Raw genomic sequence first — 20948 nt, 5'->3', positions numbered from 1 at the left:
GGAGTGAAAACTCCAGTCCCTTTCTGGATTTCCAGCCCGTTTTTGCCAGGAACTGTGTAATTTGAGGATCGACCTCTGGCGTCTTGCACACCGCATCAGGCACTGAGGGCCTTGGGCATTCAGCCCGTAATTTACTGCGCCTCTCCTTGGACAGAGGAATGCGCATACGTAGAGCTAGGTAGCTAGCTATGTGCTCGGGCGGGTCCCATTCCGCCGAGCGAGGATGGCGAAGGTCATCAGGATCAAACGGGGGGGCAACCCTGCGGATCACATATGCCTTGCCCCCCCACCCGGAGGTAGCGCCGAAGCATCAGACCCCGCCTCAGCACCCTTCCTCATAAGAGGTGTAATCAGGGGCGTCCGAGTCCATCTCCCCACTCAGATCGGAATGATCCTTTATTAACATGGGCACGCGCCCTTTTCCACTTTCTGCCCAATTTTGCCCGGCCAGCGGCTCTCTTGCGCGGTAGCGGGCCATCTTGGATATCCATAAGCACGTCAGTCAGGGCAGGTAACACCTGCATCACATCAGGAGAGACGTGTTTTGTTTTAGCATGCGCCTTGCGGCTCGCCTGAGGATGGAGCGCAGGCTGGGGGTTGGGCAACATAGAAGGGGCCAGGGGTTGAGTCAACGCCTGCTGAATGGTATGAGACAGGGACGAAGACACCGTCCCCATGGCCGAGGCCAGGGCCCTCTGCATGGTGGTATCAATGAGGGCCTGGAACTCCTGAGAGGGAGTGAGGCCAATCTCCCCAGTGATAGGGGTTTGCATGGGATCCATAATGGGGTAACTGGGGCTATCAGACCCCTCACCTCTAGCCTGCATGATAGGCAGCGAAGAGAAAACTAAGTCCAAGTAATAAAATATATACCTTATAAATATATACCCACAGGGGTAGATGCAGGGGCAATATAAGGATCCCAATAGTAATATGAGAGAATACCTGAAAAAAAATGAACAAAACTGAAGGGGAGATGTACAGGGAGCCGACCCGCCGAGCAGTCCCAGCCACGTGCATGCAGCAGTGTGAAAATGGCCGCCGTATGCAGAGCGTGCCGCGAGGGGAGGGAGACCAGGGAGCAATGAAGCTCCAGGAGGAATCATCCCGATAGCCACAGACCCCTGCCTGTGCTATCAAAAGTACAGCACAGGCAGGGAAACCGGGTACAGGACGCAGGGGAAGAAAAATCACCAAACACAATGAAATAAAATGTAAAGAAACATAAAAAACCATAAACAAAGACTGAATACACAATCAATAACTGTAAACAGGGTAAACAACCCTGATAGCAATAATATATATCAAATATACAGGAGGTAAAAATTATACTTAGCTGGTCTGAGGACAGCAGCAAAGAAAGAGGAAGTGGAAATACATAGCAAGACATTTATGGACTGTTCCTATAAGCTGATTGGCTGCCCTGTTACTAGGCAGACCTGGTTGTATCTGTTATATATTATTCATATTTTAAATTTTTTCTCTCTGTTGTATTTTCTCTTTGCTGCTGAAGAATAAAGTAAGAAAGAGATAGCATAATAGGAGCCTCCATGTCATTAATAAAATTTACTTTGAAAGACTCCTGAGTGCTGTCTGCTGGTACCGTATACAATTTGGTTGGAGACAGCACCGGAGCATTAAAAGACCGGGAGCATCGAGTGCTGTGACCTGGGACGTATATATATATATATATCCATATACATAATTACATAAATATACATGTAAATTTCAAATATAAAAATAGGTCTATATATCTACGTGCATACTTATGTAATATTTTTAGTTAATTGAGTAATTTTATTGATTGCATTTGAGGGACTTGCCTGACAACCCCGTCCAAAAGTCCAGAGAATTTAATTTGCTAGAACAGTATTTAACCCTGTAACTTTCCATGACACCCTAAAACCTGTACTTTGGAGTAAAACATATCACAGCGATGATATTGTCATTGAAAGTTATGTTTTTTGCATTTTTCACACACAAAACAGCACTTTCACTGATGATTAAATTGCTGTGATACGTTTTACTGTTTTGAAACACTAATATTTGTGTTCAGTGAAAACTTCAGAATATAACAGTACCCCCATGTACAGGTTTTAGTGTTTTTGAAAGCTACAGGGTCAAATATAAGACTTGATTTTCTGTTTTTTTAAATTGAAATTTGCCTGATTGGTTATGTTGCCATTGACAGCGTATGGTAGCCCAGGAATGAGAATTACCCCCATGATGGCATACCATTTGCAAAGGAAGATAACCCAAGGTATTGCAAGTGCGGTATGTTTAGTCTTCTTTAGTAGCCACTTAGTCACAAACACTGGCCAAAGTTAGAGTTCATATTTGTTTTTGTTTTTTGCATTTTTAACACACTAACAAAAGACTGGACATAGCTACTAAAAAAGACTGGACATACCCCATATTGAAGACCCTGGGTTATCTACTTAAAAAAAAATATGTACATGTGAGGTGTGATTCAGTGGAACAAACACATAGTGCAAGGATTTGTTTTGGTTCAGAACCTGGATAATTACTTCAGTCCTTAAGTAATTAGAGGTAGGGATCTACCAATATTGTTTTTTTTAGAGCCGATACCGATAATCTGTGTACTTTCAGGCCGATAGCCGATAACTTACCGATATTCTGTACATTTACCATTTTGAAAAAATAAACGATTTATAAAGGTAAATGCACAAAAACAGCAATTTTACTTACCGTAAATTCCTTTTTTCTTTTTATAGTGGCAGTACTCACAAGTGGGATGTTCCTTCCAATCTGGGACAAGAAGCTCCCCCTTCTTATGATTTTAATGGCTGTGCTCTGCCTGCTGCCTCCAGAAAGCCCGTAAGTCATGTCAACACACCAGTAATAAAAACGAACCAAACGGAGACCGAATAATGCAAATGCATTTAATCCATAACAAACAGCGGAGGGAAAGCCAGTACTGCCACTATACAAAGAAAAAAGGAATTTACGGTAAGTAAAATTGCTGTTTTTCCCTTCGTATAGTGGCAGTACTCACAAGTGGGATATAGCAAGATCCCTGTAATAAATTAAAGGGTGGGGACTCAGCAGGCCACAGCTTGCAGCACCTTACGCCCAAAAGCAGCCTCAGAAGATGAGAATATGTCCAGCCTATAATGCTTGATAAAAGTATGGAACGAAGACCAAGTAGCCGCCTTGCAGATGTCTTCCGGTGATGCTGCTGCTCTTTCCGCCCAGGAGGTAGCCATAGCCCTAGTGGAATGAGCCTTTAATGGGAACCTAAGGGGAATCCCTTTGGAGTGATAGGCCAACCTGATGGTATCTGTCAGCCATCTAGCTAATGAGGGTCCAGAGACAGCACTACCATTACATTTGCCTTGAAAGTAGATGAAGAGATGGTCTGAGGATCTAAACCCTTGAGTTTTCCGAAGGTAGATTTTCAGGGATCTCCTCACATCTAAGAGATGCCACTTTCTTTCCAAAACTTACGTAGGTGATTGACAAAAGGCCGGCAGAATAATAGGCTGGTTAATCGTAGCCCTCGATATAACCTTAGGCAAAAAAGAAGGACTGGGATGCAGGACCACTTTTTCTTGTTGAAAAATGGTGAACTCTGGAGAAGATGATAGAGCTCGGATTTCACCTATTCTCCTAGCGGAGGTGACCGCCACCAGGAAGGCCGTTTTGAAGGTAAGTAGTTTGATTGGAACTTGAGACAACGGTTCAAACGGAGGTTCACAAAGGGCCTGAAGAACCAGAGACAAATCCCATGTAGGAAAGGGAACTAGCCTGGGAGGCCTCTTCAATCGTATGGACTTAAAAAACCTTCGTACCAGCGTGTTAGAGGAAATGTCACGAACCAGGAAGTGACTAAGAGCAGAAATCTGGCCCTTGAGTGTAGATACTCCTGGGCCAGCTTCAAACCCATCTTGCAAAAAAGAAAGAATTTCCGGGACTGAGGCTTTGGCAGGATCCGAATCCCGGAGCGAACACCAGGTTCTGAACTTCATCCAAACCCGGAAGTAGATTTTTGAAGTGGACGAGCGGACAGATGACAGCAAAACGTCACATAAACGGTCAGAAAGGCCCTGACCTTGGAGGATCATCCTTGCAGCAACCATGCCGTCAGATGAAACATTGCCAGGGTTTCTTCGGGAAGCTTCACATTCTCTAGAATTTGAGAAGAGACCGGAAGATGCCAACGTGAGATGGTCATGTTCTCCACTTCTGAAAACCAACTTCTGTTCGGCCAGAAGGGCAGGATTGCCAAAATTCTTGCCTTCTCCCATCTTATTTTCTGAACAATCCGTGGTATAAGAGCGATAGGAGGGAAAGCATAAGCCATGTCGAAATTCCAAGGGATTGATAGACCGTCTAGGACATCTGGGTAATCTTCCGTATGAAGTGACGCAAATCTTTGCACTTTTCTGTTTCTCCTTGTTGCCAACAAGTCTATCTCTGGCCTGCCGAAGCGAGAAACCAGCTCCAGGAAAACTTCGACTGATAGAGCCCAGTCTGCTTGAGACCAATGTCTTCTGCTGAGGTCGTCTGCAATAATGTTTAGAGACCCTTTGATATGGGTAGCTGATATTGCGAGAAGATTCGCTTGGGCCCAGGCCATTATGCGGTAGCAAAGAACTTGTAGAGCTCTTACCTTCAAGTCCCCTTGGCGATTCAAATAGGCCACCGTAGTGGCGTTGTCCGACTGAATCCTCACTGACTGATTGGCGATGATTGACCTGAAGGAAATCAGCGCTTCCCAAACCGCTTTCAATTCCCTGAAATTTGAGGAAGCGCATGCCTCTTCTTTGTTCCAAAGACCTTGATGGAATCGAGAACCTAGATGAGCGCCCCAACCCGTCTGGGAGGCATCTGTGGTTACCGTAATCCACCGTTACTGTGTGAACGACAGGCCCTTTGAGATGTTGTTCTTGACTTTCCACCAGTTCAGTTGTCTTTTCAACTCTTCGGATAGGTGGAAGGCAGAGTCCAGATCTTCCTGTTTTCGTGTCCACTGGGAAAGAATGTCCCACTGTAACGGTTTGGATTCCGCTTTTGCCCAGGCTACTGCCGGTATTGTAGCAGTTAGGAGGCCTAGTAACCTCATAGCATCTCTGATTGAGCTTAAATTATTTTGTAGTTTTGACACGCTTTGAAAATCCCCACCTGTTTCTTTTTTGGTAGAAAAAGAGAGAGGGACTGCGAATCTATCCGAAGCCCCAAGAAAACTAGACTCCGAGACGGAGTCAATTCAGATTTTTCCAGATTCAGGATCCAACCGTGATCTTTTAAAACCTTCCTTGCAATCTTGAGATGAAGTTCTAGCTGTTGTCCAGACTGAGCTTTCAGGAACCAATCGTCCAGGTATGGAACAATCGCGATACCTTTCAGACGTAAAACTGCTGCTACGGGTGCCAGAATTTTTGTAAAAACTCGAGGAGCTGAGGATAGGCCAAAGGGAAGTGCCTTGAACCGAAAATGGAGAATCCTTCGCCTTTTTGTTAGAACCGCAAATCTGAGAAACTTCCGGGAAGATTCTGCCACCGGTACATGCAGATAAGCGTCTTAAGTCTAACTTTGCCATGAAATCTCCCTTTTGTAAAATGTGTGTTACAGACAAAATGCTTCCCATACGGAACTTCTGGTATGGTATGCAGGTGTTGACCTGCTTCAGGTCTAGGATCGGTCGAAAGGACCCATCTGGTTTTTGTACCAGAAAGAGGCGTGAGTAGACTCCTTCAAATTCCCAACATTTGGGTACCTTCTCTACCACCTCTTTTTTTAACAGGATGAGCGCTTCTGAAAGGAGAGCCTCTGTTTTCACCTTTGAAGGATAGCTTGACAATAGGAAGGCTGGCCGAGGACTTGATGAAAACTTTATCTTGTAACCTTCTGAAACGGTTCTTAAAATCCACCCATTTGAAGTACTCTTTCTCCATTCGTGGGTGAAGAACCGAAGGAGTCCTCCCACTCTTTTGGCGTCAAAACTTCCTCTTTTTGTCTTGCCTGTTGGATTCCTGTCTAGACCACTGGCTGTTGTTGCCGCCCTGTTTATGAAATCTGCGAAACCGCCCTTGGTAACGAAAGGACCGCTGGGTCTTGTACTGGAATCTCTTATAACCCTGGGTTCTTGGTTCCAGAGGAAGGGCTTTCTTCGTATCCGACATCTGTTTAATAATGTCTTCCAACGGAGTAGCAAAAAGCTTGTTCTTCTCAAAGGGTAATTCACATAAAGCTGCTTTCGATGCTGAATCAGCTGTCCATGTTCGAAGCCAAAGAGCTCTTCTGGCTACTTATGATAACCCCATAATTCTTGCTGACAAACGAAGAAACTCCTCAGAGGCATCTGAAAGGAATTCATTGGATAGTTTCAGCAGGAACATGAGATGAGAAGGATCTGTATCGGATTTTCCCATAAGGGAATCTTCCAGTACTTGAAGCCAAACGCTCTGAGCTCTGAGCACCGCTGAACCCGCAACATCAGCTCTGCACTGATATCCTGCGGCCTGGTATATTCTTCTACATGAAGTTTCGGCTCGTTTGTCCATAGGGTCTTTGAGACCTGAGACTTCGCCAATGGGTATAGTGGTTTTCTTAGATAGTTGGGCAACCTGAATATCCACTTTAGGAAGATCTTCCCATTTTTCTTCAGACTGTAGCTTGAACAGAAGTTTAAAATGTTTTGAAATAAACGCCCGTCTTTCGGGATTCTTCCATTCTCTGTGAAGGAGATCCAACATTTTTGGAGACATAGGGAAACCTTTAACCTTCACTTTGGTAGGTTCAGTTTCTTGTAAAGCCGCCGTCACTTCTTTAATAATTTTTTTCAGTTCTTCTGGTGGAAAGCCCTCCTCCACACTTGAAGCCAGGCTGGAAATATCTGAAGGAGAAGAAAGAGAACATTCTCCAGAAGAGACATCAGACACTGAAGGAGATCTATTCCTCCTACGTTTTTTAGGCAGTTTCTCTTGCACAGCTGGTTCTCTCTTCATTGTATCTTTAAAAGACTCAAATGTCTGGGACAAATTTTCCTGAAACCAGCCTAGGAAGGATGCCATATCCGACTGTTTTGTTTTTTCAAGTAATTCTAAAGCGCACTGGTTACATGTCTTTTTTCGACATCCGTCAGGTAGAGGAACAGCACATTCTAGACAACATAAGTGCTTAGACTTGCTTGTGGCTTTTTTAGGGACAGAAGCAGACATCTTGTCTTTATCTGCCTTATCTGGAGATATAGGGCTGGACATATCTGTGAACCAGAATAGGAAGTAATTAATAATTTTTTAAAACACAGTTAAAGCATGCATTAATATAGGTGATAAAAGGAGAGTTTAAATAGTTAAACCTCACCTTAAACCACCTGAGGTCCGTGTAGGAGGGCTGGTGACACGGAGAACCCGAACTGTAAACCCACCCTTGGGGTCAGAAAGGTTCTGCACAGCTTTTATACAAATATTTTGAATTTCGCGCCAAAACTCAGTATTGCGCATGCGCAGTAGCGTGATACCGTGTTTGGTGGAACGCAACGCCTCCCAGGCGTGCGTTCCACTGCTGTGCGCATGCGTAAAGCCGAACGAGGAGGACCGCCCGGGAACTCCTCGAGGAACCACATAAATTGTCCTACCTGGTCGCGTTCCGTAACGCTAGACCGGAAGCACTCTGCCACTCAGCTCCCGCCCGGGGAGCTATCGGGCACACACCTCCACGAACAGCAACCGGTGCTGATCGCACCATCTCCACCAGACCGGGGAAACCTGTCCGTCCCGTTTGCCGGGACAAGAAGAACTGGTGTGTTGACAGGACTTACAGGCTTTATGGAGGCAGCAGGCGGAGCACAGCCATTAAAATCAAAAGAAGGGGGAGCTTCTTGTCCCAGATTGGAAGGAACATCCCACTTGTGAGTACTGCCACTATACGAAGGGAAAATATACATGCCACATGTAGTGGATGCAGTGTGTTTAGACAGGGGAGCTGTGTGTGTAATGGATGCAGTGTGTATATAATGAATGCAGAGTGTGTTTGTGTAGTGTGTATAGTGAATGCAGTGAGTGTTTGTGTAGTGTGTATATAAGGAATGCAGAGTGTTTGTGCTTGTGTAGTGTGTATAGTGAATGTAGTGTGCGTAAAGTGAATGCAGTGTGTGTGTGTGTGTGTGTAGTGTGCGTATAGTGAATGCAGTGTGTGTATATACTGAATGCAGAGTGTGTGTATAGTGAATGCAGAGTGTGTTTTTGTGTAGTGTGTGTATAGTGAATGCAGTGTTTGTGTAGTGTGTATATAATGAATGCAGTGTGTGTGTGTGTGTTTGTGTAGCGTGTGTATAGTGAATGTAGTGTGTTTGTGTAGTGTGTTTATATAATGCAGTTTGTCTGAAGGCCGCGGGACTCGCTAGATGTAGACAGGGGAGCTGAAGGAGCTGCTGGGAAGGTAAGTAAGAGCTTGTTGCGGGCACTTCATGGGCCCGGCAGTCCTGGTATGTATTATCGGCAATATCGAAAACAGAAAATACAGAATATCGGCCAGACCGATAATTGGTCGATCCCTAGTTAAAGGACCACTATAGGCATCCTGACCACTTCCTTTTAATGAAGCAATCTGGGTGCAGTGGTCCTGTAATGTATTTTACTGAGAAAGGGGGGTGGACAGAGGATCACTATAAGGGAACATAAAGTCCCAAAATAACAATTGTTATTTTCAGGATTTTAGGTTTGCTTTAATCCAATACAGGCTTTATTTTAAGTGTGGAATAAGTTGTGCTTCTGTGTAAACATTCATGTATGTGTATACCGTATTATTATTTATAAAGCACCAACATATTATGCAGTGCTGTATACTAGGTGGACTAACAAACAGGGTTAAATATAGGGCTTGAAAACTAAAGTCTCTAGACATTCTGCCTGGGTTGTCAGGCGGATCCCTCAAACTGTAATTAATAAAACTAGAAAAGCTACAATTTCTGGGGAAATTGTGTGAAGTGTTCTTGCCTCCACCAGTAGTCTACAACTGGAGTGGGCGGAGTAACTGGGTGGAGTGGCTTGAGTAACTGTTGTGTGGTTGGACTGGGCAGAGTAACTTTATGGAGTGGGCAGAGTAACTGTGTGGAGTGTTTGGAGTGAGTAAAGATAGTAAAAATTACACTAACCAATTGATTGATCAAATTTAAAAAGTGCACATGGGGGGCGGAGATAAGCACCCAAAGCGAACGGTCGCATGGCCGCAGAGCTCCCGGACAATCAACTAAAAAGCGAAATTTACAGCACCCAAACCCGGACAAAAACACGCCCGGGGACCACCATGAGAACCGGGAGTCAGATTGGGCGGAAAACCAAGAAAGCAAAGCCCGACAGACCCCACCAGGGAATGGACATTGGGGAACTATGGCGGCAGGCACTAGAGGCAGGAAGCGCCAAAATGGAGTCCCTGCACGGCGGATGCTCGGACTTCACGGAGGGGTCGTCAGATTAAGATGGGGGAGACTCCCCGCTGACCCCCTCAAAGCTAAGGGGACCACCACACACAAAGGCCACCACCCCAGTGACCATGGAGGCAATCGGAGAACTCATGGCAGTTCACCATAGGAAGATCTCAGCCGACGTGGCCCTAATCAGGGAGGACATCAAAGGCATTACAGACAGGCTGAGAAAGGTGGAGGCCTACTCTGCCAGCCACTCCAACCAGATCACGGATCTGCAGGCAGCGATCAAAGATCTGCAACACAAAACCTTGCAGCAAGAAACCCTAATGGCCGTCTAAGAAGACAGGTACCGCCGAAATAATCTCGAGCTAAGAGGCGTCACGGACTCCATACAGGAGGCTGAACTACCGCATCTTATCAGGCGACTCCTCACGGAGCTACTGATGCCAAAGGCGACAAAAGCGATCACCCTAGAGGACCTGTTTCGGATACATCGGTCCGCAAAAGCCCCTCAAACTGCCACAGGGGACCTAATACTAAAATTTCAAACAGCCAGAGAAAAGAAGATGGTCCTTGAGGCTACAAAGGGACAGTCTTCCTACCCCTTTGAGGAGATGACCCTCTCTTTTTATACGGACCTGTCTGCGGGAACACTGGCATGGCGGAGATCCCTGAGCACACATACAGCCCTACTACGTCTCCATCAAATACAGTACTGCTAGGGCCTGAACCACACCCTCACCATCAGCAAAGGAGAAACCAAACACGTTGTCCACAACCCCCTAGAAGCCGCAGAGATAATGAGGCAACTGAACATTCCCATTGATCCACAAAGTCAGGCAACGCACTTCGAAGGTCACACACACCACCTGGGAAGGCATATCGTGGATGCCCCGGATGCCGACTGACCCATACGCCACAGCCACCGCATGAACAGGGCTGCGGACTTACCACCCACCTAACGCCAATGCAGCTGTCGATAGAACTCAGCTGCTCACCGTGAGGAGCGGAGCCTGGGCTTTAACGGGTCGGGACTGGAGTATCGGCTGCTGCCATGGCCGTGGACACTGAGCCCAGTTGCTACCTACACGACCCCGTGGCTGGCGCTCAGGGGGGGTTGGATAAATGTTTAGCACACTATGTTCTGCCGTTGATACCAAGGTTATAACATATTTTATCTTTATCACTACCACCACGTTGGAAACGCTAATGTAGTCCGAGCTCCAGCCTAGAATAGCATGCTGCACATCTAGTTAATCTGCGGCCTCACTGCATAGCTCTACATGCACTCTGTAGCACGAACGTAACAATAGCCAGGCTCCTTTACCCTCACCCGTAGAACTGATTACTGGACGGGGATACACGCCACTTAGGTGAACCTCAGGGGACACAGACACACTCACAGCAGACCACACACACTCAGAGCACACGTTGAACTCAGGGCTTGAAGGTAATCTTATGCTGTTGGTTTCACCCATTGCATGCGAATTTAACACGCTTAAACATGTACCAGAAGCTACAGCCAGAGCGCACGTTCTATTTATTGTTTAAATGTTTTTCTTTGATTTGATGTAACTCAACGTCAGCTAATTTAGCATGCTTAAGCTCATACCTAAATTTAAAGACAGAGCACTCGTTGAATTCTCTTGATAGACTATACTCTCATGATCCTGTGTAAATCAAGATAGACGGAGCAGACTTTGAACTTACTGTTTGAATATACACTCATAAGTCTTTGTAACTCAAAGCCAGCTACATCTGGCAAGCTTACGCTCGCACTTAAAGAGAAAGCCAGAGCGCACGCTAACCTTTATTGTGTGAATTTACTATTATGATTTTGTGTAACCCAAAGCCAGCTAACTTAGCACGCTTAAGCTTGTACTTAAAGATAAAAACAGGGCACTCGCTGAATCTTCTGGATAGAATATTATACTCTCCTATTTTATCTCAAGATTTTACCTAAATTAAAGGCCAGCTAATTTGGCATGCTTCAGATTGTACTCAAAGTTGAAGCCGGAGAACAATTTGAATTTATTATTTGAATGTACTATCATAATTGTATGTACCAGCTAATTTGACAGGCTTAAGCACGCACTTAAAGTTAAAGCCGGAGCACACGTTGAATTAACAGTCTAAAGGTAACCCAACTATTTAGCCTAACTTGAATACTTGCTAATTTTGCCTGTACTCCACGTTAAAATTACGCTACTATAACGTATAGTTCTGTCTTTCATAATAATATCTTAAAATGTGCTGTCAACTCGGAGCCACATATATAACCTTATGTACTATCCATACACTTATGCATGCTGTTGTGGCATGGTTTGATGTTCTATTATTCTTTGCACACTCAAAATAAAGAATTACAAAAAAAAAAAAAAAGTGCACATGGCAAGCTTGATAGAGTGAGAAATGCATTTCAAATGTTATTTATTTATATAGCACATTTAATTGCAGCGTTGTTGCCCAAAGTGCTTCACAGTTATATAAAAACATACATTTATAAAAACATTAGCAGGTGTACAAAAGGCCCTGTCTATGACATCACTTGCTGCTCCAGCCTGGCACAGGTCAGAGTATTTTCGCGGTTGCCATCTTCAAACGGTCATATTTTAAAAACTATACATCCTACAGCGAAGAGCTTTATATTGTGAGAATCACAAGACCCAGACCTACATTTTGATGCATAGTATATTTCTGACGTATTACAAATGAAGGCACGGTCGCAGTTTAGAAATTGACCTTCAAGTTTCAGCTGGCTAGAGTGGAGTTTCAATGAATGTCAATGGACGGCGTGAGTTGCAAACAAATGGTCATATTGTGAAAACTATCAGGACTATGGCTTAGCCGTGGACATTTTTAGTGGCAGCAGGGATAGCTGAACGTTTGATATAAGATTTGTGCAGGTGGGCTTGAAAATGAGGGCTTGGTGGCAGTTTAGAAATCATGTCCTGATTTTTCAGCTTTTGCCAGCTCCCACTCTAGTTTTGGACATTTTGCCATTCATTCCTATGGGACCAATTTCGCCACAAGAACGACGATATTCCGTGAACCATTCGGCAAAACGTTCCACAAAGTAATAGCACACCAATCGGGAACAATCCACACGTTTCGGTATATTACTGTCTATGTAGTGTAAAAACTGTGGGAGGAATTAGGGTGGTAGATTTGGCTATAATAATAATAATAATATATATGTGAGATAATATTAAGTGGTCTTGCTATGCAAGAACACTTAATTACCTAATTATGTAAAAATATTACAAATATATACGTAGAATTTATATGTATATATTTTATTTAAAAATGTATTTAAATATTTAATTTTTGTTTTAGTCCACTCTCCCTGCTTACTTGGCCAGGGAGGGGGGATATGGCATTCCCTGGTGGTCCCGTGGCATGGACTGTGCAGTGGGCAAGCTCTTACTTACCTTCCCAGCAGCTCCCCTGTGTAAATCTCACAGCCATGGTAACCCGTGGCAATGCTCTGGCAGCCACGGGACCCGCGAGATTTACACAGGGGAGCTGCTGGGAATGTAAGTAAGAGCTTGCGGCGGGCCCAGCGGTCCTGGTCTGTATTATCGGCAATATTGATATCTCTATAGGCCGATACCGATATTGCCGAAAATACTGAATATCAGCCGCTCCCTAATATATTTATTTATATATATATATATATATATATATATATATATTAATTAAAGGATCAAACATGTATTCCTGACCCTGTAGTGTTAACACCACCATCTAGCCCCCCTGGGCACCTCATGCCTCCATAAATATTGTAAAAATCTTACTGTATTCAAACCTGAAGCTGTAACTCTGCATGCTGTTAGACTCAGAAAAACAAGCAGACTGCTGACATGTGGTAGCCTGATCCAATCACAGTGCTTCCCTATAGGATTGGTTGAGACTGACAAGGAGGCAGATCAGGGGCAGAGCCAGCATGATTCAAACACAGCCCTGGCCAATCAGCATCTCCTCATAGAGATGAATTGAATCAATGAATCTCTATGAGGAAAGATCAGTGTCTGCATGCAGAGGGAGGAGATACTTAACCCCTTAAAGCGGCACTGTCATGCCGAATTCCATTTTTTTAACCCCCCTCCCGCCTCCACTACATCCAATCGACCCCCTAGTCACCCCCAAATGCCCCTAAGCCCCCCACATTACCTATTTTTTATTCTTTATTTTCTGCCCCGATCTATATTCAGGGGGCCGCCATCTTTGTGTGGGTAGGTGAAGTCCCTGTGGGACATGTCATCTACCCACACTACACAGACTGTGAGATTCCCGCACATGCCCAGTGAAACACCTGGACATGCGAACGGGAATTTCATCTATTCATTCATTCATCAGACAGACGAATGAATAGAAAAAATCAAACGAACAAACAAACACTGAGTATCAGTGTTAGTTTGTTTGTTCAGTTTATTACAAGGAGGGAGCTACCGACGTGCAGCTCCCTCTTTGCAATATGTAAAGACAGAAGCGGCAGGGAGCTGTGCTCCCCACCACTTCATTAGCCCCCCAGGTCCTCCCCTCACTCTATGGGGGTCAATATGACCCCCATACTAGCATAAGGGAGATTCAAATCTCCCCAATGCCCCTACTCGCTATACCGCGAGTAGGGGCATGTCCACTAAACAGTGAGCAGCCTGTGGCTGCTCACTGTAAAAAAAAAAAAGGGTAATAAGGGGGGTGGGGGGAACCTACTGTCCTCCCCCGCCGGCCCCCACCCCTGGACGGCGGGTGGGGGCCATAATGGGAATGAGGGGGGGGGACCTACTGTCCTCCCCTCCCCCCACCCCTGGGCGGCGGGTGGGGGCCATAATAGTAATAAGGGGGGGGGGGGGACCTACTGTCCTCCACCCCCCCGGCCCCCACCCCTGGGCGGCGGCCATAATAGTAATAAGGGGGGGGGGGGCCTACTGTCCTCCCCTCCCCCCACCCCTGGGCGGCGGGTGGGGGCCATAACGATAATGGGGGGGGGGACCTACTGTCCTCCCCCCGCCCCCACCCCTGGGTGGCAGGTGGGGGCACTAAGTAAATCCCCCCCCCCCCTATCAAGGTGACTAGGGGTGCCCAAGCCCCTAGTCACCCACCCCCCACCCAAATAAAAATGCCCCTACCTACCCCCCTCACCCTAAAAAATAGTGAAGGGGGAATAAAATTGCTAACCTGTAAAGTAAAATTAAACTTACCATTCGACGTCTTCTTTTTTCTAAAATCTCCATTTTTCAGCCCCCAAAAAGGCCAAATAAAAAACCATCATAGCCGTCGAACTAAAAATAAAATAAAAAACCCGAGCGCAAAAAAAAAAAACCCAGACGAAAAAGAAAAAACCCGAGCGCAAAAAAAATAAGCCATCTTCACCCATGGAGGGCTCCGCGCAGACTGAGCTTATGAAGCCTTGCCCCGCCCTGCAATTAGGCTAAGAACACTCTGATTGGTGGGTTTAAGCCAATCAGAGTGCTCTTTGTCATTTTACAAGCGTGGGAAAGTTCTTTGGAATTTTCCCACACTTGTAAAATGACACAGAGCACTGTGATTGGATGGCTTGAAATCCATCCAATCACAGTGCTCTGGGTCATTTTACAAGCGTGGGAAAATTCCAAAGAACTTTCCCACGCTTGTAAAATGACACAGAGCACTGTGATTGGATGGCTTGAAATCCATCCAATCACAGTGCTCTGTGTCATTTTACAAGCGTGGGAAAATTCCAAAGAACTTCCCCACGCTTGTAAAATGACACAGAGCACTGTGATTGGATGGCTTGAAATCCATCCAATCACAGTGCTCTGTGTCATTTTACAAGCGTGGGAAAATTCCAAAGAACTTTCCCACGCTTGTAAAATGACACAGAGCACTGTGATTGGATGGATTTCATGCCATCCAATCACAGTGCTCTGTGTCATTTTACAAGCGTGGGAAAATTCCAAAGAACTTTCCCACGCTTGTAAAATGACACAGAGCACTGTGATTGGATGGCTTGAAATCCATCCAATCACAGTGCTGTGTCATTTTACAAGCGTGGGAAAATTCCAAAGAACTTTCCCACGCTTGTAAAATGACAAAGAGCACTCTGATTGGCTTAAACCCACCAATCAGAGTGCTCTTAGCCTAATTGCAGGGCGGGGCAAGGCTTTATAAGCCTTCCCCCGCCCTGCGGAGCTCAGTCTGCGCGGAGCCCTCCATGGGTGAAGATGGATTATTTTTTTGTGCGCTCTGGTTTTTTCTTTTTCGTCGGGTTTTTTATTTCATTTTTAGTTCGACGGCTATGATGGTTTTTTATTTGGCTTTTTTGGGGCTGAAAAATGAAGATTTTAGAAAAAGGAAGACGTTGAATGGTAAGTTTAATTTTACTTTACAGGTTAGCAATTTTATTCCCCCCTCACTATTTTTTAGGGTGAGGGGGGTAGGTAGGGGCATTTTTTATTTGGGTGGGGGGTGGGTGACTAGGGGCTTGGGGACCCCTAGTCACCTTGATGGGGGGGGAATTTACTTAGTGCCCCCACCCGCCGCCCAGGGGTGGGGGCCGGGGGAGGGGAGGACGGTAGGTCCCCCGCCTTATTACCATGATGGCCCCCACCCGCCGCCCTGGGGTGGGGGCCGGGGGCAGTAGGTCCCCCCCTTATTACTATGATGGCCCCCACCTGCCGCCCAGGGGTGGGGGCCGGGGGGAGGACAGTAGGTCCCCCCCCTCTTATTACCATTATGGCCCCCACCCCCCGGCCAGGGGTGGGGGCCGGGGGGGAGGACAGTAGGTCGTCCCCCCCCCTACTACTATTATGGCCCCCACCCGCCGCCCAGGGGTGGGGGCCGGGGGGGGGGGAGGACAGTAGGTCCCCCCCTTTATTACCATTATGGCCCCCACCCGCCGCCAGAGTAGCGAGTATAGCGAGTAGGGGCATATTATTTACTAATACCAAGTAATTTTTACTTAATGTTAGTAAATGTGGCTGAAAGACCAGTTTAGGTCTTTCGGCCTTTTAGTAGATAGCTCCCTAATACTGTGGGAATTAGGGAGTTATCTACTAAGTGGCTGCAAGATGCAGCCGCGGCAATGAATAGGATCGGAGTTTCATTCATTAGAATGAAATTCCGATACGATCAAAGTACCGAATTGCATCCTAACACCAATGGAGAAATAGTGCTCATTCTGTTAAGATGCAATTCGGCAGTTTTGCCGGCGTTCTGTCTAAGTGACAGGACGTTCGGCAATACTGACAAGAAGCATTGTGGGAACAGGGAGGAAAGCTAGGGATCATGGGAAAATTGCTCTGACCAGCGCAAATGAAGCACACTTTGCTCCTCCGCTGGTCTGAGCTGGTCAAGCGGAGGAATCCTCCATAAGACAAAGAGTCCCTACTTTGTCTTATGATTTTAAAGAAAACTAAAGAAGACAGGAAGAAATGAATAACAGATCCTGAGAGAGGGGGAGAAGAGGAAGAGATTGAGGAAAGGTAAGTTCGGCATGACAGTGCCGCTTTAAGACCACAGCCAAATGTACAAGTTGTGATCAAAACAAAACGTAAACAAAACCTGTCATTTGCGCTATATGTCTGTCCAACCATAATTCATCTCTTTCATATTAAATGCACCCACACTTATTATATATCATAAGGGAAACAGGGCTTTCATTTAATATCAAATATTTAGCTATGAAACAATTTAAATGAATAAAATGGGAGAAAATACGATTTTTAAAAAATTTACTTAGTTATACGTGACATTCTAACTGTGAATGTCAAAATACTGTTTGCTTTTACTGCAATAAAATACACATATTTGTATTCAGCGATGTCGTACGTGTAAAACAGTACCCCCTATGTACAGATTTTATGGTGTTTTGGGAAGTTACAGGGTCAAATATAGCTTGTTACATTTTTCATTTTTTTCACATTGAAATTCGCCAGATTGGTTACGTTGCCTTTGAGACCATAAGGTAGCCCAGGAATAAGAATTACCCCCATGATGGCATACCATTTACAAAAGTAGACAACCCAAGGTATTGCAAATGGGGTAAGTCCAGTCTTTTTTAGTAGCCACTTGGTCACAAACACTGGCCAAAGTTACTGTTAATATTTGAAAATGCAAAAAATTAATTTGAATGCCAATTTTGCCCACTGTGTGTGACTAAGTGGCTACTAAAAAAGACTGAACATACCCCATTTTTCATTTCATTCCTGGGCTACCGTACGGTCTCAAAGGCAACATAACCAACCTGGTGAATTTTAATGTGAAAAAACTGAAACGCAAGCCTTATATTTGACTCTGTAACTTTTGAAAACACCATAAAACCTGTACATGAGGGGTACTGTTATACTCGGGAGACTTCGCTGAACACAAATATTAGTGTTTCAAAGGATTTCGGAGGATGCGTAAGCCAACCCTTAAAAAAAGGGCTAGGTGCCCTTATAGAGCTTTCATTCTAAAGGGTACTCAAAAAAATCATTAAAGTAATTAAAATCATTACTTTTTATTTTATTTGAATAATGCCATACTGGTCCATTCTTTTGGTTTCCCCACTAAATGTCACAAAATAAGGTTTTACTTACTAGGCAAAGCTCCTAGCATACCCATGTGACGTTACAGAATCAGAGTGAGGTCCAATGTAAGTTTCCTCATAAAGAAGCCTTTGATTGGAACATTTAACTTAGAGAGCTAGTGCATCCTCTGGCAAAGAGGGAGTGGGGAAGGAGACAGGAAAATAAAATTAGCGCGTGGGATAGGGAGGAGAGACACAGGCACGCTGAAAACAGACATAAAATATGCAGAGCATTGACATTAGGTAGGCAGGAACAGAGTTGTTGCATGCCAGGGGTGTAAGCATAAGTGGTAATGGCAGTTGGAGTAACAATTTATCAGTGAAATGACTATACACTGCATTAACATTCAATTAGAGGAAGACAGCATGGGAAATTGTAAATGTGTCATTCAACTTCATACCTCACCGCTTTTTAAATAAAGAGGGACATTTTTATTTTAGTTGTGTTCCAGAAACTGGGCTGTTTTGAGATATTTTAGTTTTCTTTCTGACAATTTATGTAACTAAAATGTAATCTAGTACAAGAATAATGTACCTTATTTACACATAATGACTTCAAACATATTTCTTGTAGTTTAAAACACACTACTGTGAGTATTATTGCTGTGGAGCTCAGTCATAGACTCTGACACAAAAACAATATGGAGCTCCTTGAAAAGCGGAACATTTGGATAGAAAGGGGATTTGGGCCCTGAATAAGGTCTGTCCCTTCTAATTAGGGCCACTTCGGATGCCCATGTATAAGTGACAACCAGAAAAAATAACATTGATCTAAACAGACACCTCTCATGAGCTATTTTTAACAGACATCTTGGTTGACAAAAGGTAAGTATCCAGATGTAGTAGGACTGCAACGCTCATTTCATATGGTTTTGACCACCCTCGAGTCTCACGTGTTAATTTAAGGTGTTGATTTAAGGCCTGATTATATAACTGCGATGGACCGAGGCCCAGTGTGCATGGCGCCCTTACAGACTGGCAGCAGGTAGGCCGTGTGACGCATTACCAGTATGACCGTCCGGGAGCCATACAAAGAAACGTTATATACCCACCTGTGTCCTGGGGGGGACTAAAGAATATCAATAACCATTGTAATAGCCCTCACCCTGACACGATTATACTCTATGCAACAGGCATCTACAACGCATTTCCGCTATAGGCGCCATTCAGTATTAACTCACCTACAAGCGGTCTCCGGATGACGTTCATTGTGTAGCTCTGAGAGTAAGCCTTCAATCTCTGCCGCTGTGAGTGCGGTGCGGCTCCGCTTCTTCCCGAGATGGCGGATTAACTGTCCTCCGCGCGGAACCACAGTTGGCAGAAAGAAAAAAAAGGGAGGGCGCGCGCAGCCGCGTGACTGTTCTGCACCTCACATGGCGGCAGCGGCAGCTGGAAGTGACAAAATGGCGTCCCGAGCTGCGCAGTGTCCCTACACCACTACATAGCGAGTGCACCCACGCCACCTTCAAAAGGCAGAAGACTTTGAGAAATAAACATATTTCTGAATGAACGTGAATGGCGCGGCAACTCTTATAGACAAAGTACAGGAGGCCGGCCACCTTTATATTCTCAGTGAATATGTCACCTCCTAAAACAGGACTGAGTTTGGCTTTCAGTTTATTCCCCGAGGACAGCGTTGTAGCATGTTTCAGTACATAAAGGTATCTGTTACTATTACATGAATTAAAGTGCTCCACTTCCCATTCTAAAGCTGGGGTCTGCATGTATAGAGAGAGATTTGTATTGTATTATATAAAGCATATGTTTCAGCTATTCACTTGGTTGGACTGGAATATACCGGCTGGGATTGGTTTTGGTATAATTAAACAGCACTGATTTGAGGACAGCATTGCAGTTGTAAGTTCAAAATCCCTGGCTGTACAATTTCAGATATGGATTTTGCATACATTATACAACCCTCCATGTGCTGCAAGGCCACAAATAGCTTGCCTTGAAAAATCACAAAACAGAATCTGCACCTCTTACATGCTAATAGTATTCATGCTTTTTCATGGTTTAAACTATTAGAAAGTGCTGAACTACATATGTACTTTTAAATGCATTATCAAAGCGATGATCAATAAGGTGTTTTTTTGTTTGTTTTTTTTTGCAGCAAATCCCCAGACTCCTCTTTGCACAGCAATATATATACAGTATATGTGTTTCTGTATGCCCTGTCACTTATATATGTAAATATGGTGGATGTATCCTGTTATAATAAGAACACAGATCTTGCTGATCACTAGTAAAGCATCCAATCAAAAGCTTCCTTGGAGCTCTGCAAAGCATATCAAAGGTATGGCTGATACACTCACTCAATCACCAGCACTCAGTACTTTTCCATGCTTCCCTATTTCCCTTCTCTGCTCAGTTTTGCAGCCAAGCAAAAAAGGATAAATCAATGTGGACTGGCACCCATGGAACAGCTGGCATGGTAAACATATTTTATGCAGAAAACAAAAGGAAATCAGCGCTAATTAACAAACAATATGTAGATACGCAGCAACCCAAACGAAGGAGACCCCCTCAAATGCTTCAATAGATGAGACAATACAAAGAGATGGGGTAGGGCTGCGCCAGCGGAAAAGTAAAATAACGTAAAATAGTCCAAAAGAGTCTCACTAGCAACAATGCTTGATAGGATATAGATGAGTAGTTGTTTCAGTAGGGGTGCGCCCTAGTGTCTCAGGGTATTTGCAAATGTGAAAGACAGAGATATAGGAACAATCAGTAGTGCGATACGTTCAAAATCCAAAGGGTAAAATAGTAGTAAAAGGTAAAAAAAAAAGGGAAAACTCACATTTAAAAGAGCTATGGCCAGCTCTGGTGTGAAGAGCGTACATCGGTATAATCCCCGCTGCTGGGATGTGTAAAGTAAATGCGTCTATCAGCGCCTTCTGGTCATCCGAAGCTCATGGGGAAATAAAAAGAGGCGACAATAGTGCATGTTTCATATATATATACATACATACATCATAATTGTATTTTGAGATATATATGTAA

General features: G+C 44.6%; 1 protein-coding gene across 1 annotated transcript in view; it reads right to left on the bottom strand.

The window, feature by feature from the left end:
- Positions 1 to 19200, bottom strand: part of RBM46 (RNA binding motif protein 46) — a 53714-nt gene extending 34514 nt beyond the window's left edge. The window contains exon 1 of the mRNA XM_063458545.1: positions 19127 to 19200. Coding sequence (XP_063314615.1) covers positions 19127 to 19154 — 28 coding nt within the window. The 5' untranslated portion in view covers positions 19155 to 19200. The remainder of the gene's footprint in view (positions 1 to 19126) is intronic.
- Positions 19201 to 20948: the final 1748 nt, after the last annotated feature.

Source organism: Pelobates fuscus, chromosome 6 (assembly GCF_036172605.1).
Source record: "Pelobates fuscus isolate aPelFus1 chromosome 6, aPelFus1.pri, whole genome shotgun sequence".
NCBI classification, from domain to species: domain Eukaryota; kingdom Metazoa; phylum Chordata; class Amphibia; order Anura; family Pelobatidae; genus Pelobates; species Pelobates fuscus.
Note: the sequence above shows the minus strand (reverse complement) of the source record. Positions and strands in the feature narration are given on the sequence as shown.